This window comes from Salvelinus fontinalis, chromosome 31 (genome assembly GCF_029448725.1).
Source record: "Salvelinus fontinalis isolate EN_2023a chromosome 31, ASM2944872v1, whole genome shotgun sequence".
NCBI lineage: Eukaryota > Metazoa > Chordata > Actinopteri > Salmoniformes > Salmonidae > Salvelinus > Salvelinus fontinalis.
Genome location: NC_074695.1, coordinates 7,188,249 through 7,214,364, shown reverse-complemented (window position 1 = coordinate 7,214,364; position 26,116 = coordinate 7,188,249). Strand labels below are relative to the sequence as shown.

The window sequence follows — 26,116 nt, the reverse complement described above, 5'->3', positions numbered from 1 at the left end:
AATAAAACATATATTTTTTTAAAGGTATAATCTTTGTAAATGATATCATAAATAGGACTGGTGGAGTTATGTCACAAATGTAGCTAACAAAAATATATGGAAATGTCTGCTCTACCCAAAGTTACAACTAACTAATTGCAGCATTACCAGAAATATGGAAGAGGCAAGTGGAAGGGGAAAAGTAAGGAACATGTCTGTCGGGCCTGAATTAGACTACAAATGGTTAAAGAAAATGTTGATAAATAAAGTATATACCATTGTCATTTAAGGACCAAAAAAATGAACAGCTGTGCCGTATAGATTGCTAAATAGTTGGGAAGAGATTTTCGATGTACCCATTTCCATGGCACATGGTTTATGAATTGATACGCAAAACAACGCCGGATTCAAAACTTCGAATTTTTAATTTCAATTATTATACAAAATTCTTGCAACCAATAGAATGTTATATATATGGTTATATATATATACAATCTTTCCAGCTCTGCAGATTCTGCTGTGAGGAGGCAGAGTCATTAGACCATTTATTTTGGTATTGTCCGCATGTAGCTCGCTTTTGGTCACAGGTCCAGGAATGGCTGAAGAATTGCAACTTTTACCTAGAACTAACGCTACAGATAGCAATACTGGGGGATATGAAAAGCCATAGTCAATCAATTAATACAATTATTATTATTATTTTAACAAAAATGATTGATTGGACATGATTTGGAAAGGCACACACCTGTCTATATAAGGTCTCACAGTTGACAGAGCATGTCAGAGCAAAAACCAAGCCATGCGATTGAAGGAAGGAATTGTCCGTAGAGCTCCGAGACAGGATTGTGTCGAGCCACAGATCAGGGGAAGAGTATCAAAAAATGTCTGCAGCTTTAAAGGTCCACAAGAACACAGTGGCCTCCATCATTCTTAAATGGAAGAAGTTTGGAACCACCAAGACTCTTCCTAGAACTGGCCGTCTGGCCAAACTGAGCAATCGGGGGAGAAGGGCCTTGGTCAGGGAGGTGACCAAGAACCCGATGGTCACTCTGACAGAGCTCCAGAGTTCCTCTGTGGAGATGGGAGAACGTTCCAGAAGGACAACCATCTCTGCAGCACTCCACCAATCAGGTTCGGAAGCCACTCCTCAGTAAAAGGCACATGACAGTTCGCTTGGAGAAACAAGATTCTCTGGTCTGATGAAACCAAGATTGAACTCTTTTGCCTGAATGCCAAGCGTCATGTCTGGATGAAACCTGACACCATCCCTACAGTTTAGCATGGTGGTGGCAGCATCATTTCTGTGGGGATGTTTTTCAATGTCAGGGACTGCGAGACTAGTGAGGATCGAGGGGAAGATGAACGGAGCAAAGTACAGAGAGATCCTTGATGAAAACCTGCTCTAGATTGCTCAGGACCTCAGACTGGGGTGAAGGTTCACCTTCCAACAGGACAACGACCCTAAGCACACAGCCAAGACAATGCAGGAGTCGCTTCGGTACAAGTCTCTGAATGTCCTTGAGTGGCCCATCCAGAGCCCGGACTTGAACCCGGTCGAACATCTCTGGAGAGACCTGACAATAGCTGTGCAGCAACACTCCCCAACCAACCTGACAGAGCTTGAGGATCTGCAGAAAAGTAATGGGATAAACTCCCCAAATACAGGTGTACCAAGCTTGTAGCATCATACCCAAGAAGACTCGAGGCTGTAATCGCTGCCAAAGGTGCTTCAACAAAGTACTGAGTAAAAAGTCTGAATACTTATGTAAATGTGATATTTCAGTTTTTTTTTATTTGATGGATTAGCAAACATTACTAAAAACTTGTTTTTGTGATGTCATTATGGGGTATTGTGATGTTCATTATGGGGTATTGTGATGTCATTATGGGGTATTGTGACGTCATTATGGGGTATTGTGACGTCATTATGGGGTATTGTGATGTCATTATGGGGTATTGTGATGTCATTATGGGGTATTGTGATGTCATTATGGGGTATTGTGTGGAGATTGACGAGGGCCATTTTTTTTGAAGAATAAGGCTGTAACCTAACAAAATGTGGAAATAGTCAAGGCGTCTGAATACTTTTCCGAAGGCGCTGTATATTACCTTGTATATTAGTACTATTGTCTCTGAAGCATCGTTTCAGTAAACAGAGTGTTTTCAGCTGCTAGTCCACAGGACATCAGGGCACCACAGACAACCCAGCATGACAGGGCACAGTAAAGCCAGCGTGGTGCCAGCGTGGTGCCATACAGTTCATAGTCCTGTGGACAGCATGTGCAGTCAGTCCTCTATATGATAATAGCTCCCTCTAATGGACTAGGAATTTTCACTATATTACTTAACATATTGCAACCTGGTTAAATAAATACTAAAAATTCCAGTCCTACGTTGGAGCTTACCCAGGTCCAGTCCCATGTTGGAGTTAAGGTGTCGTTTCTGGGTCATGGGTCAGGGGTTAGAGCTAGTTCTTACCCAGGTCCAGTCCTACGATGGAGTTAAGGTGTCGTTTCTGGGTCAGGGGTCAGGGGTTAGAGCTAGTTCTTACCCAGGTCCAGTCCTACGTTGGAGTTAAGGTGTCGTTTCTGGGTCAGGGGTCAGGGGTTAGAGCTAGTTCTTACCCAGGTCCAGTCCCACGTTGAAGTTAAAGTGTTGTTTCTGGGTCAGGGGTCAGGGGTTAGAGCTAGTTCTTACCCAGGTCCAGTCCTACGTTGGAGTTAAGGTGTTGTTTCTGGGTCAGGGGTTAGAGCTAGTTCTTACCCAGGTCCAGTCCCACGTTGCTGTTTAGCCTGGTTGGGGTGTAGTTTCTGTTCCGGGTCACCTGGTTGAGGGGCACCTGGAGGGTAATGTCCACCGAGGGGGTCTTCTGGCGGACCAGGGCGTTGGTCGGGTATAGTAACTGGGCATATGACACCGTCTATGGAGGAAGATCAATTAACCAATCAATCAATCAATTAACAGTGCCTTGCAAAAGTATTCATCCCCCTTGGCGTTTTTCCTATTTTGTTGCATTACAACCTGTAATTTAAATTGATTTTTATTTGGATTTCATGTAATGGACATACACAAAATAGTCCAAATTGGTGAAGATAAATTAAAAAAATTACTTGTTTCAAAAAATTCTAAAAAATAAAACAGAAAAATGGTATGTGCATATGTATTCACCCCCTTTACTATGAAGCCCCTAAATAAGATCTGGTGCAACCAATTACCTTCAGAAGTCACATGATTAGTTAAATAAAGTCCACCTTTGTGCAATCTAAGTGTCACATGATCTGTCACATGATCTCAGTATATATACACCTGTTCTGAAAGGCCCCAGAGTCTGCAACACCACTAAGCAAGGGGCACCACAAAGCAAGCGGCACCATGAAGACCAAGGAGCTCTCCAAACAGGTCAGGGACAAAGTTGTGAAGAAGTACAGATCAGGGATGGGTTATAAAAAAATATCTGAAACTTTGAACATCCCAGAGCACCATTAAATCCATTATTAAAACATGGAAAGAATATGGCATCACAACAAACCTGCCAAGAGAGGGCTGCCCACCAAAACTCATGGACCAGGCATGGAGGGCATTAATCAGAGAGGCAACAAAGAGACCAAAGATAACCCTGAAGGAGCTGCAAAAATCCACTGCGAAGATTGGAGTATCTGTCCATTGGACCACTTTAAGCCGTACACTCCACAGAGCTGGGCTTTACGGAAGAGTGGCCAGAAAAAAAGCCATTGCTTAAAGAAAAAAATAAGCAAACACGTTTGGTGTTCCCATATTACAAAAGGAATGTGGGAGACTGCCCAAACATTTGGAAGAAGGTACTCTGGTCAGATGAGACTAAAATTTAGCTTTTTGGCCATCAAGGAAAACATTATGTCTGGCGCAAACTCAACACCTCTCATCACCCCGAGAACCCCATCCCCACAGTGAAGCATGGTGGTGGCAGCATCATGCTGTGGGGATGTTGTTCATCGTCAGGGACTGGGAAACTGCTCAGAATTGAAGGAATGATGGATGGCGCTAAATACAGGGAAATTCTTGAGGGAAACCTGTTTCAGTCTTCCAGACTGAGTTATTACCCAGTACCCTGTGTATACAGCCAAGTTGTGTTTATTCCTTGTGTTATTATTCTATTTTAAAAAATCACTGCATTGCTGGAAATGGCTCTTAAGTAAGAATTTCACGGTTAGTCTACACCTGTTGTTTATGAAGCATGTGACAAATACAATTTTATTGATTTTACCTTAGAAATTGCCTGATCGCCTTCTAATGGCCAAAGTAAGGACTGCCAAAACTGTCAGATGAGAACAATTATTCTGTCAAGGAAAAGTTTATTTTTGTAGAGGCATTCTAAAACAACAGAAACTTGACAGCGCAGGAAATGACAGTGCAGGAAATGACAGTGCAGGAAATGACAGTGCAGGAAATGACAGCGCAGGAAATGAAGAAATGTATTAAAATGCTGGACGTGAATGTTGGAATTAAACAATAACTATGCAAATGAGTAAAAGCTGTGTGCATTAAGGAAAAAGTTGCGACCCGTCATTCAGGGCATGTGGCAGAGCTCCACCTGTTTTCAGCTCCACCTGTTTTCAGCCCCACCTGTTTCCAGTCTCACCTATTTAGAGTCCCACCTGTTTTCAGCCCCACCTGTTTTCAGTCCCACCTGTTTTCAGCCCCACCTGTTTCCAGTCTCACCTATTTAGAGTCCCACCTGTTTTCAGCCCCACCTGTTTTCAGTCCCACCTGTTTTCAGTCCCACCTGTTTTCAGTCCCACCTGTTTTCAGTCCCACCTGTTTCCAGTCTCACCTATTTAGAGTCCCACCTGTTTTCAGCCCCACCTGTTTTCAGTCCCACCTGTTTTCAGTCCCACCTGTTTTCAGTCCCACCTGTTTAGAGTCCCACCTGTTTAGAGTCCCACCTGTTTTCAGCCCCACCTGTTTTCAGCCCCACCTGTTTTCAGCCCCACCTGTTTTCAGCTCCACCTGTTTTCAGTCCCACCTGTTTTCAGTCCCACCTGTTTTCAGTCCCACCTGTTTTCAGTCTCACCTATTTAGAGTCCCACCTGTTTTCAGCTCCACCTGTTTTCAGCCCCACCTGTTTTCAGTCCCACCTGTTTTCAGCCCCACCTGTTTTCAGTCCCACCTGTTTTCAGCTCCACCTGTTTTCAGCCCCACCTGTTTTCAGTCCCACCTGTTTTCAGCCCCACCTGTTTTCAGTCCCACCTGTTTTCAGCTCCACCTGTTTTCAGTCCCACCTGTTTTCAGCCCCACCTGTTTTCAGTCCCACCTGTTTTCAGCTCCACCTGTTTTCAGTCCCACCTGTTTTCAGCCCCACCTGTTTTCAGCCCCACCTGTTTTCAGCCCCACCTGTTTTCAGTCCCACCTGTTTTCAGCTCCACCTGTTTTCAGTCTCACCTATTTAGAGTCCCACCTGTTTTCAGCTCCACCTGTTTTCAGCCCCACCTGTTTTCAGCCCCACCTGTTTTCAGTCCCACCTGTTTTCAGTCCCACCTGTTTTCAGTCCCACCTGTTTTCAGCCCCACCTGTTTTCAGCCCCACCTGTTTTCAGTCTCACCTATTTAGAGTCCCACCTGTTTTCAGTCCCACCTGTTTTCAGTCCCACCTGTTTTCAGTCCCACCTGTTTTCAGCCCCACCTGTTTTCAGCCCCACCTGTTTTCAGCCCCACCTGTTTTCAGCCCCACCTGTTTTCAGTCCCACCTGTTTTCAGTCCCACCTGTTTTCAGTCTCACCTGTTCTCAGCCCCACCTGTTTTCAGTCTCACCTATTTAGAGTCCCACCTGTTCTCAGCCCCACCTGTTTTCAGTCCCACCTCTTTTAAATGTTATTTTGGCATTAATATGTGTCACATCTTAGTTAGCAAACAATGTAAAAAAAAATAAGATATTTCATTGAGTTAATAAAGCCACATACAAACATTCTCTCTTTTTAGTTTAGTTTTCTTGAGTAAAGCAGCTCCAAAATGCAGGTGTTTCAGCCTAGCTCAGTGCTTTCTGTGGTGGTGGGGCGAGCCAGCGGAAAACACAAAGCGTCGCGCCGTGATTGGCTCAGTGCGCTGTCACTCATGGGGACACTTCGTCACCGTCAAGTCTAAGGCTAGACTTCGACAATTCTAGCCCCTTGGGTGCTGCCAGTGTTACATTAGAAGTGCCCATCCAAGAAGGCTCAAGGTCATTGGCAACAGATAAAATGACGTCAAATCACGTCAAATTACACAACAAGTTGGAAATCGCAAATTCAACGAGTGTTTTGAAAGGAATCAGTGACAGTGGCTGTGTGGTCTCAAATCTGGGATTAAGGGGCTCTTTTCCAAGTTTAAAAGGATGACATTTGAATGACATTCAACATTGGCCATGCTGTCAATAAAACATGATTTGTGCCACGCACAAAAACAACTATTAACTCGGAACTGAGAAAAACGTGACTTCAGTGACTTCAAGACAACTGGGAAGTCGGGAATAAACGAGCTCCGACTGGGTAAATACGTTTTGAACAGTCATCCAACTCGGAATTGTAAATCCGGCTTCTTTCTAGAGTTACGACCTGAAGATCAATGCCATGAGGTTGAAGTGAATGGTGGCAGGTCCAACTTCCTGTAAACACACAGTCCAGTTCAAAATGAATGATGGCAGGTCCTACTGCCTGTAAACACACAGTCCAGTTCAAAATGAATGGTGGCAGGTCCAACTTCCTGTAAACACACAGTCCAGTTCAAAGTGAATGATGTCAGGTCCTACTTCCTGTAAATACACAGTCCAGTTCAAAATGAATGATGGCAGGTCCTACTGCCTGTAAACACACAGTCCAGTTCAAAGTGATTGGTGGCCGGCCTGTGTAGCAAATGGCTTGTTTGTATAAAAACCTATTGTAGCTCTGATTGGCTATAGCGCATCGGTCTGTGTAGACTCCGGTTCTGGACGAGACAGATATCTTTATTAGGTTTATATTTCCTGCAGTGTCTATTAATTGTCCAAACGCACGGCCGCTTTCCCACTCTATATTGCTATAGAATTTTCACAAATGCCCAAGTATATGAAAACGTGAAAATGATCATATCTAAGTGCTTGTTTTTGATAAAAAACTAAAAAATACATGTCATTCTTCCTGGTGGTGTACATGAACAGGTTTAAAGGAGATTTCATGTTGCTGAAATGCTTTCAGTTCCACTTTAAACAAAATGTCTGTGCTATTAATTCAAGTTGTACAGTATTTATGTCCTAATGACACCTACAGTGGAACATTTTGCACTTACAATAGAAGATACATAACAACAACAAAAAACATTGAAATGTTTTCTTGGTAATATGTTTTCTTTCAGCTCAAACATTTATTTGATATGAAAAAAAAAAATACAAATAAATCCCAAACCCCCTTTTTTGGGGGAGGGGGGTCTCAGGAGGATGAGTACAGTGTGTCCAGTACCTTGGCGTAGGGCTCCAGTTCGAACCCTTCCAGTCCAGGCATCATCTCCAGACTGGTAGAGATGTTCCCTGATGAATACCTGTCCAACTTGGAGTCACTGTGGAGAGAGAGAGAGAGAGAGAGATGAGACACAGAGAGAGAGAGAGAGAGAGATGACAGACAGAAAGAGAGAGAGAGAGATGAGTCACACAGAAAAAGAGAGAGTGAGAGATGAGTCACACAGAGAGAGAGTGAGAGATGAGTCACACAGAGAGAGAGTGAGAGATGAGTCACACAGAGAGAGAGTGAGAGATGAGACACACAGAAAGAGAGAGAGGGAGAGAGAGAGATGAGACACAGAAAGAGAGAGAGAGAGAGAGAGAGTGAGCGATGAGACACACAGAAAGAGAGAGAGAGTGAGAAATGAGACACACAGAAAGAGAGAGAGAGTGAGAGATGAGACACACAGAAAGAGAGAGAGTGAGAGATGAGACACACAGAAAGAGAGAGAGAGAGAGATGAGACACACAGAAAGAGAGAGAGAGAATAAAAATGAGAAAGAAAGAGAGATGAGCATTTCTTTAGAGGTTTAGGACCCCACCAGTCCCATAGCATTTAACAGTCACTAATGGGAGAGGAGAGCTAGTTAGAGGGATAGTACCAGACACAGGAGAGAGACTGAGGGATAGTACCAGACACAGCAGAGAGACAGAGGTGATAGTACCAGACACAGGAGAGAGACAGAGGGATAGTACCAGACACAGGAGAGCGACAGAGGGATAGTACCAGACACAGCAGAGAGACAGAGGGATAGTACCAGAAACAGCAGAGACAGAGGGATAGTACCAGACACAGCAGAGAGACAGAGGGATAGTACCAGACACAGCAGAGAGACAGAGGGATAGTACCAGACACAGCAGAGAGACAGAGGGATAGTACCAGACACAGGAGAGAGAGACAGAGGGATAGTACCAGACACAGCAGAGAGAACAGAGGGATAGTACCAGACACAGGAGGGAGAGACAGAGGGATAGTACCAGACACAGGAGAGAGAGACAGAGGGATAGTACCAGACACAGGAGAGAGAGACAGAGGGATAGTACCAGACACAGCAGAGAGACAGAGGGATAGTACCAGACACAGCAGAGAGACAGAGGGATAGTACCAGACACAGGAGAGAGACAGAGGGATAGTACCAGACACAGCAGAGAGAGACAGAGGGATAGTACCAGACACAAGAGAGAGACAGAGGTGATAGTACCAGACACAGGAGAGAGACAGAGGGATAGTACCAGACACAGCAGAGAGACAGAGAGATGGTACCAGACACAGCAGAGAGAGACAGAGGGATAGTACCAGACACAGCAGAGAGACAGAGGGATAGTACCAGACACAGCAGAGAGACAGAGGTGATAGTACCAGACACAGCAGAGAGAGACAGAGGTGATAGTACCATACACAGCAGAGAGACAGAGGTGATAGTACCAGACACAGCAGAGAGAGACAGAGGTGATAGTACCAGACACAGCAGAGAGACAGAGGGATAGTACCAGACACAGAGAGAGACAGAGGGATAGTACCAGACACAGGAGAGAGGTTATGGTCATTAAATTAAGTCTGGAGTTATGATAGCCTGAACCATGTCTTTGGACGGGGGAAGAACTTCAAAGTGGAGCTCTTCCTAGACTAGGCAGATCACCATTCATTATTCATGATGGCAGACAGTTGTACAGTAGTATAATCTGTCAGGCAGTAAAGCCCTACTAGTGCTGAGCAAAAAGCACTACTTTTTGAGGTCGATTTGGCTTCGGTTTCATTATAAAAATGAACAAAAAAAATCACGACTTCATTGTGTGAGTTGACTGCTGTAACACAGTACAAAACAATTAAGAAAAATCCCATGGCGATAGTAGTCACTGAACATTAATTAACCATCAGCTATTCACACATTTTACTTGTTTAGTATATTACATTTGTTTTGTTTGATAACTTCATTATTTAATTCCAAGTCATCATCTCGTCTCTATAGAGCTGTGTTGCCTGACAAAATCACTATTTTAGTAGTTAATCGAAGTAAATAAAGCTTTTACGACTGCCGAATAGCAACACCTAGAGAAGCAACTGTTCACGGTGTACCCCTCTTGATCGTGTCTCTTATGTAGCCTAAAATAAAACAGACCCGGACAAGAAGTCACACAATGGATTATGGTCATTGTAGTTAATTATCACGTTTTCTGCTGTAAACTATGTAGAACACTGGTCTGTTGGAAACTACATCACACCGTTCGGCCACGATCTGATTTCTCTCTAGAGAGACTGCAGCGCAATGTGCATGTTATAGATAAACACGGCATGGCAGGTCTTAACGTGACCGTGCCGCCGAGTCAGGCACAGCCGTAGGGTACTCCTTTTACTGTACTGTTAAATGGTCTACTTTAACCTGACAACGGCTGTAAATAAAAGCATGAGCTGATGCACACCCAGATAACATTATTTAGTGTAGAGGTAACGGCGAATAAACTGTAATACATACTGAGAGTTGCACACTCGATATAAATAAACTCCCAATCATTTATTTAGGTAAAACACCAACGTTTCGGCATCACTGTGCCTTTTTTTTAGGGTGGCCATTTTTAACATACTACCTTGTCGTCTCAATCAACAAAACGTCATCATACCTAAAAACACTTTCATTCTAAACGTACAAATGTTAGCGTAAACAGATAAACTGTCGCGTGGAATGTACGTCACGATTATCAGCCAAAGAGCTGATTCCAAATGGACTTTTTTTCAACTAGCTAACTAACACTTTTATTTTATTTTAAATGTTGGAAGGCAAATTACGTTTCATCCCCTGCGCAAGGACCAGGTTAGACGAACCTCATGGTTTCAGGTCGTGTCGATGATGAAAAGACGTGGGCTCCGGTTAATTAATACAGTTATGTGTTCAAGCACTTTTTTACCGATACGTTGCTTTGCATAAAGCTTGCAGTAAGGACTAGTGAGCTGTATCCGTTTAAATAACAGCTATACTATTCTTTAGCATTTGGGTATTATGCAAACCTTGAGATTCCACCAAGTAGTATCTGGCAAGTTGAAAGGACATAGTCAAGAAGAATCAACTTTTCTAAATACCTACACCGTTCAAGGCAAAGACTGGAAGTAGTTATTCAGACACCTTGACTTCTTCCACATTTTGTTACGTTACGGTCTTATTCCAAAATTGATTAAAATTGTAATTTTTCCCTCATCAATTTACACACAATACTCCCGAATGACAAAGCAAAAAGAAGTTTAGACATTTTTGCTAATTAATAAAAATTAAATTGAAATATCACAATAAGTATTCAGACCCTTTACTCAGGACTTTGTTGAAGTACCTTTGGCAGCGTTTACAGCCTCGAGTCTTCTTGGGTATGATGCTACAAGCTTGGCATGCCTGTATTTGGGGAGTTTCTCCCATTCTTCTCTGCAGATCCTCTCAAGCTCTGTCAGGTTGGATGGGGAGTGTTGATGCACAGCTATTTTCAGGTCTCTCCAGAGATGTTGGATCAGGTACAAGTCCGGGCTCAAGCCACTCCTGCGTTGTCTTGGCTGTGTGCTTTGGGTCGTTGTCCTGTTGGAAGGTGAACCTTCGCCCCAGTCTGAGGTCCTGAGCTCTCTGGAGCAGGTTCTCATCAAGGATCTCTCTGTACTTTACTCCGTTCATCTTTGCCTCGATCCTGACTAGTGTCCCAGTCACTGCACTGAAAAACATCCCCACAGCATGATGCTGCCACCACCGTGCTTCACCGTAAAGATGGTGCCAGGTTTCCTCCAGACGTGACGCTCGACATTCAGGCCAAATAGTTCAATCTTGGTTTCATCAGACCAGAGAATCTTGTTTCTCATGGTCTCAAAGTCTTTAGGTGCCTTTTGGAAAACTCCCAAGTGGACTGTCATGTGCCTTTTACTGAGGAGTGGCTTCCGTCTGGCCACTCTACCATAAAGGCCTGATTGGTGGAGTGCTGCAGAGATGGTTGTCCTTCTAGAAGGTTCTCCCATCTCCACAGAGGAACTCTGGAGCTCTGTCAGAGTGACCATTGGTTTCTTGGTCACCTCCCTGACAAGGCCTTTCACAGATTGCTCAGTTTGGCCAGGCGGCCAGCTCTAGGAAGAGTCTTGGGGGTTCCAAACTTCTTCCATTTAAGAATGATGGAGGCCACTGTGTTCTTGGGGACCTTCAATGCTGCAGAAATGTTTTGGTACCCTTCCCCTGATCTGTGCCTCGACACAATCCTGTCTCGGAGCTCTACGGACAATTCCTTCGACCTCATGGCTTGGTTTTTGCTCTGACATGCACTGTCAACTGTGAGACCTTAATATAGACAGGTTTGTGCTTTTCCAAATCATGTCCAATCAATTGAATTTACCACAGGTGGTCTCCAATCAAGTTGTAGAAACATCTCAAGGATGATCAATGGGAACAGGATGCACCTGAGCTCAATTTCGAGTGTCATAGCAAAGGGTCTGAATACTTATGTAAATAAGGTATTTCTGTTTTCGCTTTGTCATTATGGGGTATTGTGTGCTGAATGCTGAGGATTTATTTAATCCATTTTAGAATAAGGCTGTAAAGTAACAAAATGTGGAAAAAGTCAAAGGGTCTGAATACTTTCCGAAGGTGCTGTATCTAAGACTAGAGAATTAGATTCAGATTAACTTCTAGCTAGCTAACGTCAGCTAACCGGCAAAAAAAATAGGGCTAAACAAACAGTGACGTAAGTATTATGTGATAGCTTTACTAGCTTTCCTGTCAGTGTAAGCAGGTCAGGTAACACATTAGAATGGCACAACAGGTATCATGCAAATGATTTGTTGTTGTGACAGCTAAGTATGTTAATAATAAAGACAAGTGAAAATATTTATTGAAACGACAAACAAAAAAAGTGTCAGTAAAGTTTCCTTAGGACGACACCAAAGTTAGTCTAATGACATGGGAGTAACAGGACTACCCTAGGACGACACCAAAGTTAGTCTAATGACATGGGAGTAACAGCACTAACCTAGGATGACACCAAAGTTAGACTAATGACATGGGAGTAACATGACTACCCTAGGACGACACCAAAGTTAGTCTAACTACATGGGACTAACAGGACTGTATTCTACTCGGGGGTGTGGTCACGTTAAGCCACGCCTCGCCGGGTGCATCTATTAAGCTCACAGAAAAAATCTGAATGAAATGAAATTAAAATAATTGAACCGAAGGCATATTTCTTGGTTAATAGCTCAGCACTAGGCACTACTAAAGGAACAGCCATGGTAATGTACTAGAATCTAGCAGACACTAGGCCCTACTAAAGGAACAGGTAGTGTAGTAGAATCTAGCAGACACTAGGCCCTACTAAAGGAACAGACATGGTAATGTAGAATCTAGCAGACACTAGGCCCTACTAAAGGAACAGACATGGTAATGTACTAGAATCTAGCAGACACTAGGCCCTACTAAAGGAACAGGCATGGTAATGTAGTAGAATCTAGCAGACACTAGGCCCTACTAAAGGAACAGACATGGTAATGTACTATAATCTAGCAGACACTAGGCCCTACTAAAGGAACAGACATGGTAATGTACTAGAATCTAGCAGACACTAGGCCCTACTAAAGGAACAGACATGGTAATGTAGTAGAATCTAGCAGACACTAGGCCCTACTAAAGGAACAGGTAATGTAGTAGAATCTAGCAGACACTAGGCCCTACTAAAGGAACAGACATGGTAATGTACTATAATCTAGCAGACACTAGGCCCTACTAAAGGAACAGACATGGTAATGTAGTAGAATCTAGCAGGCACTAGGCCCTACTAAAGGAACAGGCATGGTAATGTAGTTTAATATAGCAGACACTAGGCCCTACTAAAGGAACAGACATGGTAATGTAGTAGAATCTAGCAAACACTAGGTCCTACTAAATGAACAGACATGGTAATGTAGTAGAATCTAGCAGACACTAGGCCCTACTAAAGGAACAGGCATGGTAATGTACTAGAATCTAGCAGACACTAGGCCCTACTAAAGGAACAGGCATGGTAATGTAGTAGAATCTAGCAGACACTAGGCCCTACTAAAGGAACAGGCATGGTAATGTAGTAGAATCTAGCAGACACTAGGCCCTACTAAAGGAACAGGCATGGTAATGTAGTAGAATCTAGCAGACACTAGGCCCTACTAAAGGAACAGCCATGGTAATGTAGTAGAATCTAGCAGACACTAGGCCCTACTAAAGGAACAGACATGGTAATGTACTAGAATCTAGAAGACACTAGGCCCTACTAAAGGAACAGGTAATGTACTAGAATCTAGCAGACACTAGGCCCTACTAAAGGAACAGGCATGGTAATGTAGTAGAATCTAGCAGACACTAGGCCCAACTAAAGGAACAGACATGGTAATGTAGTAGAATCTAGCAGACACTAGGCCCTACTAAAGGAACAGACATGGTAATGTACTAGAATCTAGCAGACACTAGGCCCTACTAAAGGAACAGGCATGGTAATGTAGTAGAATCTAGCAGACACTAGGCCCTACTAAAGGAACAGACATGGTAATGTAGTAGAATCTAGCAGACACTAGGCCCTACTAAAGGAACAGACATGGTAATGCAGTAGAATCTAGCAGACACTAGGCCCTACTAAAGGAACAGACATGGTAATGTACTATAATCTAGCAGACACTAGGCCCTACTAAAGGAACATACATGGTAATGTACTAGAATCTAGCAGACACTAGGCCTTACTAAAGGAACAGACATGGTAATGTGGTAGAATCTAGCAGACACTAGGCCCTACTAAAGGAACAGACATGGTAATGTACTAGAATCTAGCAGACACTAGGCCCTACTAAAGGAACAGGCATGGTAATGTACTAGAATCTAGCAGACACTAGGCCCTACTAAAGGAACAGGCATGGTAATGTAGTAGAATCTAGCAGACACTAGGCCCTACTAAAGGAACAGGCATGGTAATGTAGTAGAATCTAGCAGACACTAGGCCCTACTAAAGGAACAGGCATGGTAATGTAGTAGAATCTAGCAGACACTAGGCCCTACTAAAGGAACAGCCATGGTAATGTAGTAGAATCTAGCAGACACTAGGCCCTACTAAAGGAACAGACATGGTAATGTAGTAGAATCTAGCAGACACTAGGCCCTACTAAAGGAACAGGCATGGTAATGTACTAGAATCTAGCAGACACTAGGCCCTACTAAAGGAACAGACATGGTAATGTAGTAGAATCTAGCAGACACTAGGCCCTACTAAAGGAACAGACATGGTAATGTACTAGAATCTAGAAGACACTAGGCCCTACTAAAGGAACAGGTAATGTACTAGAATCTAGCAGACACTAGGCCCTACTAAAGGAACAGGCATGGTAATGTAGTAGAATCTAGCAGACACTAGGCCCTACTAAAGGAACAGACATGGTAATGTACTAGAATCTAGAAGACACTAGGCCCTACTAAAGGAACAGGTAATGTACTAGAATCTAGCAGACACTAGGCCCTACTAAAGGAACAGGCATGGTAATATAGTAGAATCTAGCAGACACTAGGCCCTACTAAATGAACAGACATGGTAATGTAGTAGAATCTAACAGACACTAGGCCCTACTAAAGGAACAGCCATGGTAATGTACTAGAATTTAGCAGACACTAGGCCCTACTAAAGGAACAGACATGGTAATGTACTAGAATCTAGCAGACACTAGGCCCTACTAAAGGAACAGGCATGGTAATGTAGTAGAATATAGCAGACACTAGGCCCTACTAAAGGAACAGACATGGTAATGTGGTAGAATCTAGCAGACACTAGGCCCTACTAAAGGAACAGACATGGTAATGTACTAGAATCTAGCAGACACTAGGCCCTACTAAAGGAACAGGCATGGTAATGTACTAGAATCTAGCAGACACTAGGCCCTACTAAAGGAACAGGCATGGTAATGTAGTAGAATCTAGCAGACACTAGGCCCTACTAAAGGAACAGGCATGGTAATGTAGTAGAATCTAGCAGACACTAGGCCCTACTAAAGGAACAGCCATGGTAATGTAGTAGAATCTAGCAGACACTAGGCCCTACTAAAGGAACAGACATGGTAATGTACTAGAATCTAGAAGACACTAGGCCCTACTAAAGGAACAGGTAATGTACTAGAATCTAGCAGACACTAGGCCCTACTAAAGGAACAGGCATGGTAATGTAGTAGAATCTAGCAGACACTAGGCCCAACTAAAGGAACAGACATGGTAATGTAGTAGAATCTAGCAGACACTAGGCCCTACTAAAGGAACAGACATGGTAATGTACTAGAATCTAGCAGACACTAGGCCCTACTAAAGGAACAGGCATGGTAATGTAGTAGAATCTAGCAGACACTAGGCCCTACTAAAGGAACAGACATGGTAATGTAGTAGAATCTAGCAGACACTAGGCCCTACTAAAGGAACAGACATGGTAATGTACTAGAATCTAGCAGACACTAGGCCCTACTAAAGGAACAGGCATGGTAATGTAGTAGAATCTAGCAGACACTAGGCCCTACTAAAGGAACAGGCATGGTAATGTAGTAGAATCTAGCAGACACTAGGCCCTACTAAAGGAACAGCCATGGTAATGTAGTAGAATCTAGCAGACACTAGGCCCTACTAAAGGAACAGACATGGTAATGTACTAGAATCTAGAAGACACTAGGCCCTACTAAAGGAACAGGTAATGTACTAGAATCTAGCAGACACTAGGCCCTACTAAAGGAACAGGCATGGTAATGTAGTAGAATCTAGCAGACACTAGGCCCAACTAAAGGAACAGACATGGTAATGTAGTAGAATCTAGCAGACACTAGGCCCTACTAAAGGAACAGACATGGTAATGTACTAGAATCTAGCAGACACTAGGCCCTACTAAAGGAACAGACCTGGTAATGTAGTAGAATCTAGCAGACACTAGGCCCTACTAAAGGAACAGGCATGGTAATGTAGTAGAATCTAGCAGACACTAGGCCCTACTAAAGGAACAGACATGGTAATGTAGTAGAATCTAGCAGACACTAGGCCCTACTAAAGGAACAGACATGGTAATGCAGTAGAATCTAGCAGACACTAGGCCCTACTAAAGGAACAGACATGGTAATGTAGTAGAATCTAGCAGACACTAGGCCTTACTAAAGGAACAGACATGGTAATGTGGTAGAATCTAGCAGACACTAGGCCCTACTAAAGGAACAGACATGGTAATGTACTAGAATCTAGCAGACACTAGGCCCTACTAAAGGAACAGGCATGGTAATGTACTAGAATCTAGCAGACACTAGGCCCTACTAAAGGAACAGGCATGGTAATGTAGTAGAATCTAGCAGACACTAGGCCCTACTAAAGGAACAGGCATGGTAATGTAGTAGAATCTAGCAGACACTAGGCCCTACTAAAGGAACAGGCATGGTAATGTAGTAGAATCTAGCAGACACTAGGCCCTACTAAAGGAACAGCCATGGTAATGTAGTAGAATCTAGCAGACACTAGGCCCTACTAAAGGAACAGACATGGTAATGTAGTAGAATCTAGCAGACACTAGGCCCTACTAAAGGAACAGGTAATGTAGTAGAATCTAGCAGACACTAGGCCCTACTAAAGGAACAGACATGGTAATGTAGTAGAATCTAGCAGACACTAGGCCCTACTAAAGGAACAGGCATGGTAATGCACTAGAATCTAGCAGACACTAGGCCCTACTAAAGGAACAGACATGGTAATATAGTAGAATCTAGCAGACACTAGGCCCTACTAAAGGAACAGGCATGGTAATGTAGTAGAATCTAGCAGACACTAGGCCCTACTAAAGGAACAGACATGGTAATGTAGTAGAATCTAGCAGACACTAGGCCCTACTAAAGGAACAGACATGGTAATGTAGTAGAATCTAGCAGGCACTAGGCCCTACTAAAGGAACAGGCATGGTAATGTAGTTTAATATAGCAGACACTAGGCCCTACTAAAGGAACAGACATGGTAATGTAGTAGAATCTAGCAAACACTAGGCCCTACTAAATGAACAGACATGGTAATGTAGTAGAATCTAGCAGACACTAGGCCCTACTAAAGGAACAGGCATGGTAATGTACTAGAATCTAGCAGACACTAGGCCCTACTAAAGGAACAGACATGGTAATGTAGTAGAATCTAGCAGACACTAGGCCCTACTAAAGGAACAGGCATGGTAATGTAGTAGAATCTAGCAGACACTAGGCCCTACTAAAGGAACAGGCATGGTAATGTAGTAGAATCTAGCAGACACTAGGCCCTACTAAAGGAACAGCCATGGTAATGTAGTAGAATCTAGCAGACACTAGGCCCTACTAAAGGAACAGACATGGTAATGTACTAGAATCTAGAAGACACTAGGCCCTACTAAAGGAACAGGTAATGTACTAGAATCTAGCAGACACTAGGCCCTACTAAAGGAACAGGCATGGTAATGTAGTAGAATCTAGCAGACACTAGGCCCAACTAAAGGAACAGACATGGTAATGTAGTAGAATCTAGCAGACACTAGGCCCTACTAAAGGAACAGACATGGTAATGTACTAGAATCTAGCAGACACTAGGCCCTACTAAAGGAACAGGCATGGTAATGTAGTAGAATCTAGCAGACACTAGGCCCTACTAAAGGAACAGACATGGTAATGTAGTAGAATCTAGCAGACACTAGGCCCTACTAAAGGAACAGACATGGTAATGCAGTAGAATCTAGCAGACACTAGGCCCTACTAAAGGAACAGACATGGTAATGTACTATAATCTAGCAGACACTAGGCCCTACTAAAGGAACATACATGGTAATGTACTAGAATCTAGCAGACACTAGGCCTTACTAAAGGAACAGACATGGTAATGTGGTAGAATCTAGCAGACACTAGGCCCTACTAAAGGAACAGGCATGGTAATGTAGTAGAATCTAGCAGACACTAGGCCCTACTAAAGGAACAGCCATGGTAATGTAGTAGAATCTAGCAGACACTAGGCCCTACTAAAGGAACAGACATGGTAATGTAGTAGAATCTAGCAGACACTAGGCCCTACTAAAGGAACAGACATGGTAATGTAGTAGAATCTAGCAGACACTAGGCCCTACTAAAGGAACAGACATGGTAATGTACTAGAATCTAGAAGACACTAGGCCCTACTAAAGGAACAGGTAATGTACTAGAATCTAGCAGACACTAGGCCCTACTAAAGGAACAGGCATGGTAATGTAGTAGAATCTAGCAGACACTAGGCCCTACTAAAGGAACAGACATGGTAATGTACTAGAATCTAGACGACACTAGGCCCTACTAAAGGAACAGGTAATGTACTAGAATCTAGCAGACACTAGGCCCTACTAAAGGAACAGGCATGGTAATATAGTAGAATCTAGCAGACACTAGGCCCTACTAAATGAACAGACATGGTAATGTAGTAGAATCTAGCAGACACTAGGCCCTACTAAAGGAACAGCCATGGTAATGTACTAGAATTTAGCAGACACTAGGCCCTACTAAAGGAACAGACATGGTAATGTACTAGAATCTAGCAGACACTAGGCCCTACTAAAGGAACAGGCATGGTAATGTAGTAGAATATAGCAGACACTAGGCCCTACTAAAGGAACAGACATGGTAATGTAGTAGAATCTAGCAGACACTAGGCCCTACTAAAGGAACAGACATGGTAATGTAGTAGAATCTAGCAGACACTAGGCCCTACTAAAGGAACAGACATGGTAATATAGTAGAATCTAGCAGACACTAGGCCCTACTAAAGGAACATACATGGTAATGTACTAGAATCTAGCAGACACTAGGCCCTACTAAAGGAACAGACATGGTAATGTGGTAGAATCTAGCAGACACTAGGCCCTACTAAAGGAACAGACATGGTAATGTGGTAGAATCTAGCAGACACTAGGCCCTACTAAAGGAACAGACATGGTAATGTACTAGAATCTAGCAGACACTAGGCCCTACTAAAGGAACAGGCATGGTAATGTACTAGAATCTAGCAGACACTAGGCCCTACTAAAGGAACAGGCATGGTAATGTAGTAGAATCTAGCAGACACTAGGCCCTACTAAAGGAACAGGCATGGTAATGTAGTAGAATCTAGCAGACACTAGGCCCTACTAAAGGAACAGGCATGGTAATGTAGTAGAATCTAGCAGACACTAGGCCCTACTAAAGGAACAGCCATGGTAATGTAGTAGAATCTAGCAGACACTAGGCCCTACTAAAGGAACAGACATGGTAATGTACTAGAATCTAGAAGACACTAGGCCCTACTAAAGGAACAGGTAATGTACTAGAATCTAGCAGACACTAGGCCCTACTAAAGGAACAGGCATGGTAATGTAGTAGAATCTAGCAGACACTAGGCCCAACTAAAGGAACAGACATGGTAATGTAGTAGAATCTAGCAGACACTAGGCCCTACTAAAGGAACAGACATGGTAATGTACTAGAATCTAGCAGACACTAGGCCCTACTAAAGGAACAGACCTGGTAATGTAGTAGAATCTAGCAGACACTAGGCCCTACTAAAGGAACAGGCATGGTAATGTAGTAGAATCTAGCAGACACTAGGCCCTACTAAAGGAACAGACATGGTAATGTAGTAGAATCTAGCAGACACTAGGCCCTACTAAAGGAACAGACATGGTAATGCAGTAGAATCTAGCAGACACTAGGCCCTACTAAAGGAACAGACATGGTAATGTACTATAATCTAGCAGACACTAGGCCCTACTAAAGGAACATACATGGTAATGTACTAGAATCTAGCAGACACTAGGCCTTACTAAAGGAACAGACATGGTAATGTGGTAGAATCTAGCAGACACTAGGCCTTACTAAAGGAACAGACATGGTAATGTACTAGAATCTAGCAGACACTAGGCCCTACTAAAGGAACAGGCATGGTAATGTACTAGAATCTAGCAGACACTAGGCCCTACTAAAGGAACAGGCATGGTAATGTACTAGAATCTAGCAGACACTAGGCCCTACTAAAGGAACAGGCATGGTAATGTAGTAGAATCTAGCAGACACTAGGCCCTACTAAAGGAACAGGCATGGTAATGTAGTAGAATCTAGCAGACACTAGGCCCTACTAAAGGAACAGGCATGGTAATGTAGTAGAATCTAGCAGACACTAGGCCCTACTAAAGGAACAGCCATGGTAATGTAGTAGAATCTAGCAGACACTAGGCCCTACTAAAGGAACAGACATGGTAATGTAGTAGAATCTAGCAGACACTAGGCCCTACTAAAGGAACAGACATGGTAATGTAGTAGAATCTAGCAGACACTAGGCCCTACTAAAGGAACAGACATGGTAATGTACTAGAATCTAGAAGACACTAGGCCCTACTAAAGGAACAGGTAATGTACTAGAATCTAGCAGACACTAGGCCCTACTAAAGGAACAGGCATGGTAATGTAGTAGAATCTAGCAGACACTAGGCCCTACTAAAGGAACAGACATGGTAATGTACTAGAATCTAGAAGACACTAGGCCCTACTAAAGGAACAGGTAATGTACTAGAATCTAGCAGACACTAGGCCCTACTAAAGGAACAGGCATGGTAATGTAGTAGAATCTAGCAGACACTAGGCCCTACTAAAGGAACAGACATGGTAATGTACTATAATCTAGCAGACACTAGGCCCTACTAAAGGAACATACATGGTAATGTAGTAGAATCTAGCAGACACTAGGCCCTACTAAAGGAACAGACATGGTAATGTAGTATAATCTAGCAGACACTAGGCCCTACTAAAGGAACAGACATGGTAATGTACTAGAATCTAGAAGACACTAGGCCCTACTAAAGGAACAGGCATGGTAATGTACTATAATCTAGCAGACACTAGGCCCTACTAAAGGAACATACATGGTAATGTACTAGAATCTAGCAGACACTAGGCCTTACTAAAGGAACAGACATGGTAATGTGGTAGAATCTAGCAGACACTAGGCCCTACTAAAGGAACAGACATGGTAATGTACTAGAATCTAGCAGACACTAGGCCCTACTAAAGGAACAGACATGGTAATGTACTAGAATCTAGCAGACACTAGGCCCTACTAAAGGAACAGACCTGGTAATGTAGTAGAATCTAGCAGACACTAGGCCCTACTAAAGGAACAGACATGGTAATGTAGTAGAATCTAGCAGACACTAGGCCCTACTAAAGGAACAGACATGGTAATGCAGTAGAATCTAGCAGACACTAGGCCCTACTAAAGGAACAGACATGGTAATGTACTATAATCTAGCAGACACTAGGCCCTACTAAAGGAACATACATGGTAATGTACTAGAATCTAGCAGACACTAGGCCTTACTAAAGGAACAGACATGGTAATGTGGTAGAATCTAGCAGACACTAGGCCCTACTAAAGGAACAGACATGGTAATGTACTAGAATCTAGCAGACACTAGGCCCTACTAAAGGAACAGGCATGGTAATGTACTAGAATCTAGCAGACACTAGGCCCTACTAAAGGAACAGGCATGGTAATGTAGTAGAATCTAGCAGACACTAGGCCCTACTAAAGGAACAGGCATGGTAATGTAGTAGAATCTAGCAGACACTAGGCCCTACTAAAGGAACAGGCATGGTAATGTACTAGAATCTAGCAGACACTAGGCCCTACTAAAGGAACAGGCATGGTAATGTAGTAGAATATAGCAGACACTAGGCCCTACTAAAGGAACAGACATGGTAATGTAGTAGAATCTAGAAGACACTAGGCCCTACTAAAGGAACAGACATGGTAATGTAGTAGAATCTAGCAGACACTAGGCCCTACTAAAGGAACAGGCATGGTAATGTAGTAGAATCTAGCAGACACTAGGCCCTACTAAAGGAACAGGCATGGTAATGTAGTAGAATCTAGCAGACACTAGGCCCTACTAAAGGAACAGACATGGTAATGTACTAGAATCTAGAAGACACTAGGCCCTACTAAAGGAACAGGTAATGTACTAGAATCTAGCAGACACTAGGCCCTACTAAAGGAACAGGCATGGTAATATAGTAGAATCTAGCAGACACTAGGCCCTACTAAATGAACAGACATGGTAATGTAGTAGAATCTAGCAGACACTAGGCCCTACTAAAGGAACAGCCATGGTAATGTACTAGAATTTAGCAGACACTAGGCCCTACTAAAGGAACAGACATGGTAATGTACTAGAATCTAGCAGACACTAGGCCCTACTAAAGGAACAGGCATGGTAATGTAGTAGAATATAGCAGACACTAGGCCCTACTAAAGGAACAGACATGGTAATGTAGTAGAATCTAGCAGACACTAGGCCCTACTAAAGGAACAGGCATGGTAATGCACTAGAATCTAGCAGACACTAGGCCCTACTAAAGGAACAGACATGGTAATATAGTAGAATCTAGCAGACACTAGGCCCTACTAAAGGAACAGGCATGGTAATGTAGTAGAATCTAGCAGACACTAGGCCCTACTAAAGGAACAGACATGGTAATGTACTATAATCTAGCAGACACTAGGCCCTACTAAAGGAACATACATGGTAATGTAGTAGAATCTAGCAGACACTAGGCCCTACTAAAGGAACAGACATGGTAATGTAGTATAATCTAGCAGACACTAGGCCCTACTAAAGGAACAGACATGGTAATGTACTAGAATCTAGAAGACACTAGGCCCTACTAAAGGAACAGGCATGGTAATGTACTATAATCTAGCAGACACTAGGCCCTACTAAAGGAACATACATGGTAATGTACTAGAATCTAGCAGACACTAGGCCTTACTAAAGGAACAGCCATGGTAATGTACTAGAATTTAGCAGACACTAGGCCCTACTAAAGGAACAGACATGGTAATGCAGTAGAATCTAGCAGACACTAGGCCCTACTAAAGGAACAGACATGGTAATGTACTAGAATCTAGCAGACACTAGGCCCTACTAAAGGAACAGACCTGGTAATGTAGTAGAATCTAGCAGACACTAGGCCCTACTAAAGGAACAGACATGGTAATATAGTAGAATCTAGCAGACACTAGGCCCTACTAAAGGAACATACATGGTAATGTACTAGAATCTAGCAGACACTAGGCCCTACTAAAGGAACAGACATGGTAATGTGGTAGAATCTAGCAGACACTAGGCCCTACTAAAGGAACAGACATGGTAATGTGGTAGAATCTAGCAGACACTAGGCCCTACTAAAGGAACAGGCATGGTAATGTAGTAGAATCTAGCAGACACTAGGCCCTACTAAAGGAACAGCCATGGTAATGTAGTAGAATCTAGCAGACACTAGGCCCTACTAAAGGAACAGACATGGTAATGTACTAGAATCTAGAAGACACTAGGCCCTACTAAAGGAACAGGTAATGTACTAGAATCTAGCAGACACTAGGCCCTACTAAAGGAACAGGCATGGTAATGTAGTAGAATCTAGCAGACACTAGGCCCAACTAAAGGAACAGACATGGTAATGTAGTAGAATCTAGCAGACACTAGGCCCTACTAAAGGAACAGACATGGTAATGTACTAGAATCTAGCAGACACTAGGCCCTACTAAAGGAACAGACCTGGTAATGTAGTAGAATCTAGCAGACACTAGGCCCTACTAAAGGAACAGGCATGGTAATGTAGTAGAATCTAGCAGACACTAGGCCCTACTAAAGGAACAGACATGGTAATGTAGTAGAATCTAGCAGACACTAGGCCCTACTAAAGGAACAGACATGGTAATGCAGTAGAATCTAGCAGACACTAGGCCCTACTAAAGGAACAGACATGGTAATGCAGTAGAATCTAGCAGACACTAGGCCCTACTAAAGGAACAGACATGGTAATGTACTATAATCTAGCAGACACTAGGCCCTACTAAAGGAACATACATGGTAATGTACTAGAATCTAGCAGACACTAGGCCTTACTAAAGGAACAGACATGGTAATGTGGTAGAATCTAGCAGACACTAGGCCCTACTAAAGGAACAGACATGGTAATGTACTAGAATCTAGCAGACACTAGGCCCTACTAAAGGAACAGGCATGGTAATGTACTAGAATCTAGCAGACACTAGGCCCTACTAAAGGAACAGGCATGGTAATGTAGTAGAATCTAGCAGACACTAGGCCCTACTAAAGGAACAGGCATGGTAATGTAGTAGAATCTAGCAGACACTAGGCCCTACTAAAGGAACAGGCATGGTAATGTAGTAGAATCTAGCAGACACTAGGCCCTACTAAAGGAACAGCCATGGTAATGTAGTAGAATCTAGCAGACACTAGGCCCTACTAAAGGAACAGACATGGTAATGTAGTAGAATCTAGCAGACACTAGGCCCTACTAAAGGAACAGACATGGTAATGTAGTAGAATCTAGCAGACACTAGGCCCTACTAAAGGAACAGACATGGTAATGTACTAGAATCTAGAAGACACTAGGCCCTACTAAAGGAACAGGTAATGTACTAGAATCTAGCAGACACTAGGCCCTACTAAAGGAACAGGCATGGTAATGTAGTAGAATCTAGCAGACACTAGGCCCTACTAAAGGAACAGACATGGTAATGTACTAGAATCTAGAAGACACTAGGCCCTACTAAAGGAACAGGTAATGTACTAGAATCTAGCAGACACTAGGCCCTACTAAAGGAACAGGCATGGTAATGTAGTAGAATCTAGCAGACACTAGGCCCTACTAAAGGAACAGACATGGTAATGTACTATAATCTAGCAGACACTAGGCCCTACTAAAGGAACATACATGGTAATGTAGTAGAATCTAGCAGACACTAGGCCCTACTAAAGGAACAGACATGGTAATGTAGTATAATCTAGCAGACACTAGGCCCTACTAAAGGAACAGACATGGTAATGTACTAGAATCTAGAAGACACTAGGCCCTACTAAAGGAACAGGCATGGTAATGTACTATAATCTAGCAGACACTAGGCCCTACTAAAGGAACATACATGGTAATGTACTAGAATCTAGCAGACACTAGGCCTTACTAAAGGAACAGACATGGTAATGTGGTAGAATCTAGCAGACACTAGGCCCTACTAAAGGAACAGACATGGTAATGTACTAGAATCTAGCAGACACTAGGCCCTACTAAAGGAACAGGCATGGTAATGTACTAGAATCTAGCAGACACTAGGCCCTACTAAAGGAACAGACATGGTAATGTGGTAGAATCTAGCAGACACTAGGCCCTACTAAAGGAACAGACATGGTAATGTACTAGAATCTAGCAGACACTAGGCCCTACTAAAGGAACAGACCTGGTAATGTAGTAGAATCTAGCAGACACTAGGCCCTACTAAAGGAACAGACATGGTAATGTAGTAGAATCTAGCAGACACTAGGCCCTACTAAAGGAACAGACATGGTAATGCAGTAGAATCTAGCAGACACTAGGCCCTACTAAAGGAACAGACATGGTAATGTACTATAATCTAGCAGACACTAGGCCCTACTAAAGGAACATACATGGTAATGTACTAGAATCTAGCAGACACTAGGCCTTACTAAAGGAACAGACATGGTAATGTGGTAGAATCTAGCAGACACTAGGCCCTACTAAAGGAACAGACATGGTAATGTACTAGAATCTAGCAGACACTAGGCCCTA

At 43.1% G+C, this 26,116-nt stretch overlaps 1 protein-coding gene across 2 annotated transcripts in view; it reads right to left on the bottom strand.

Moving 5' to 3' along the window:
* LOC129829470 (CDK5 and ABL1 enzyme substrate 2-like) overlaps positions 1-26,116 on the bottom strand; it is a 121,062-nt gene that overhangs the window by 13,230 nt on the left and 81,716 nt on the right. For both annotated transcript variants that reach the window (XM_055891171.1, XM_055891169.1), the window contains 2 exons: positions 7,424-7,520; positions 2,743-2,899 (listed from right to left, as the gene is read on the bottom strand). In XM_055891171.1, coding sequence (XP_055747146.1) covers positions 2,743-2,899; positions 7,424-7,520 — 254 coding nt within the window. The remainder of the gene's footprint in view (positions 1-2,742; positions 2,900-7,423; positions 7,521-26,116) is intronic.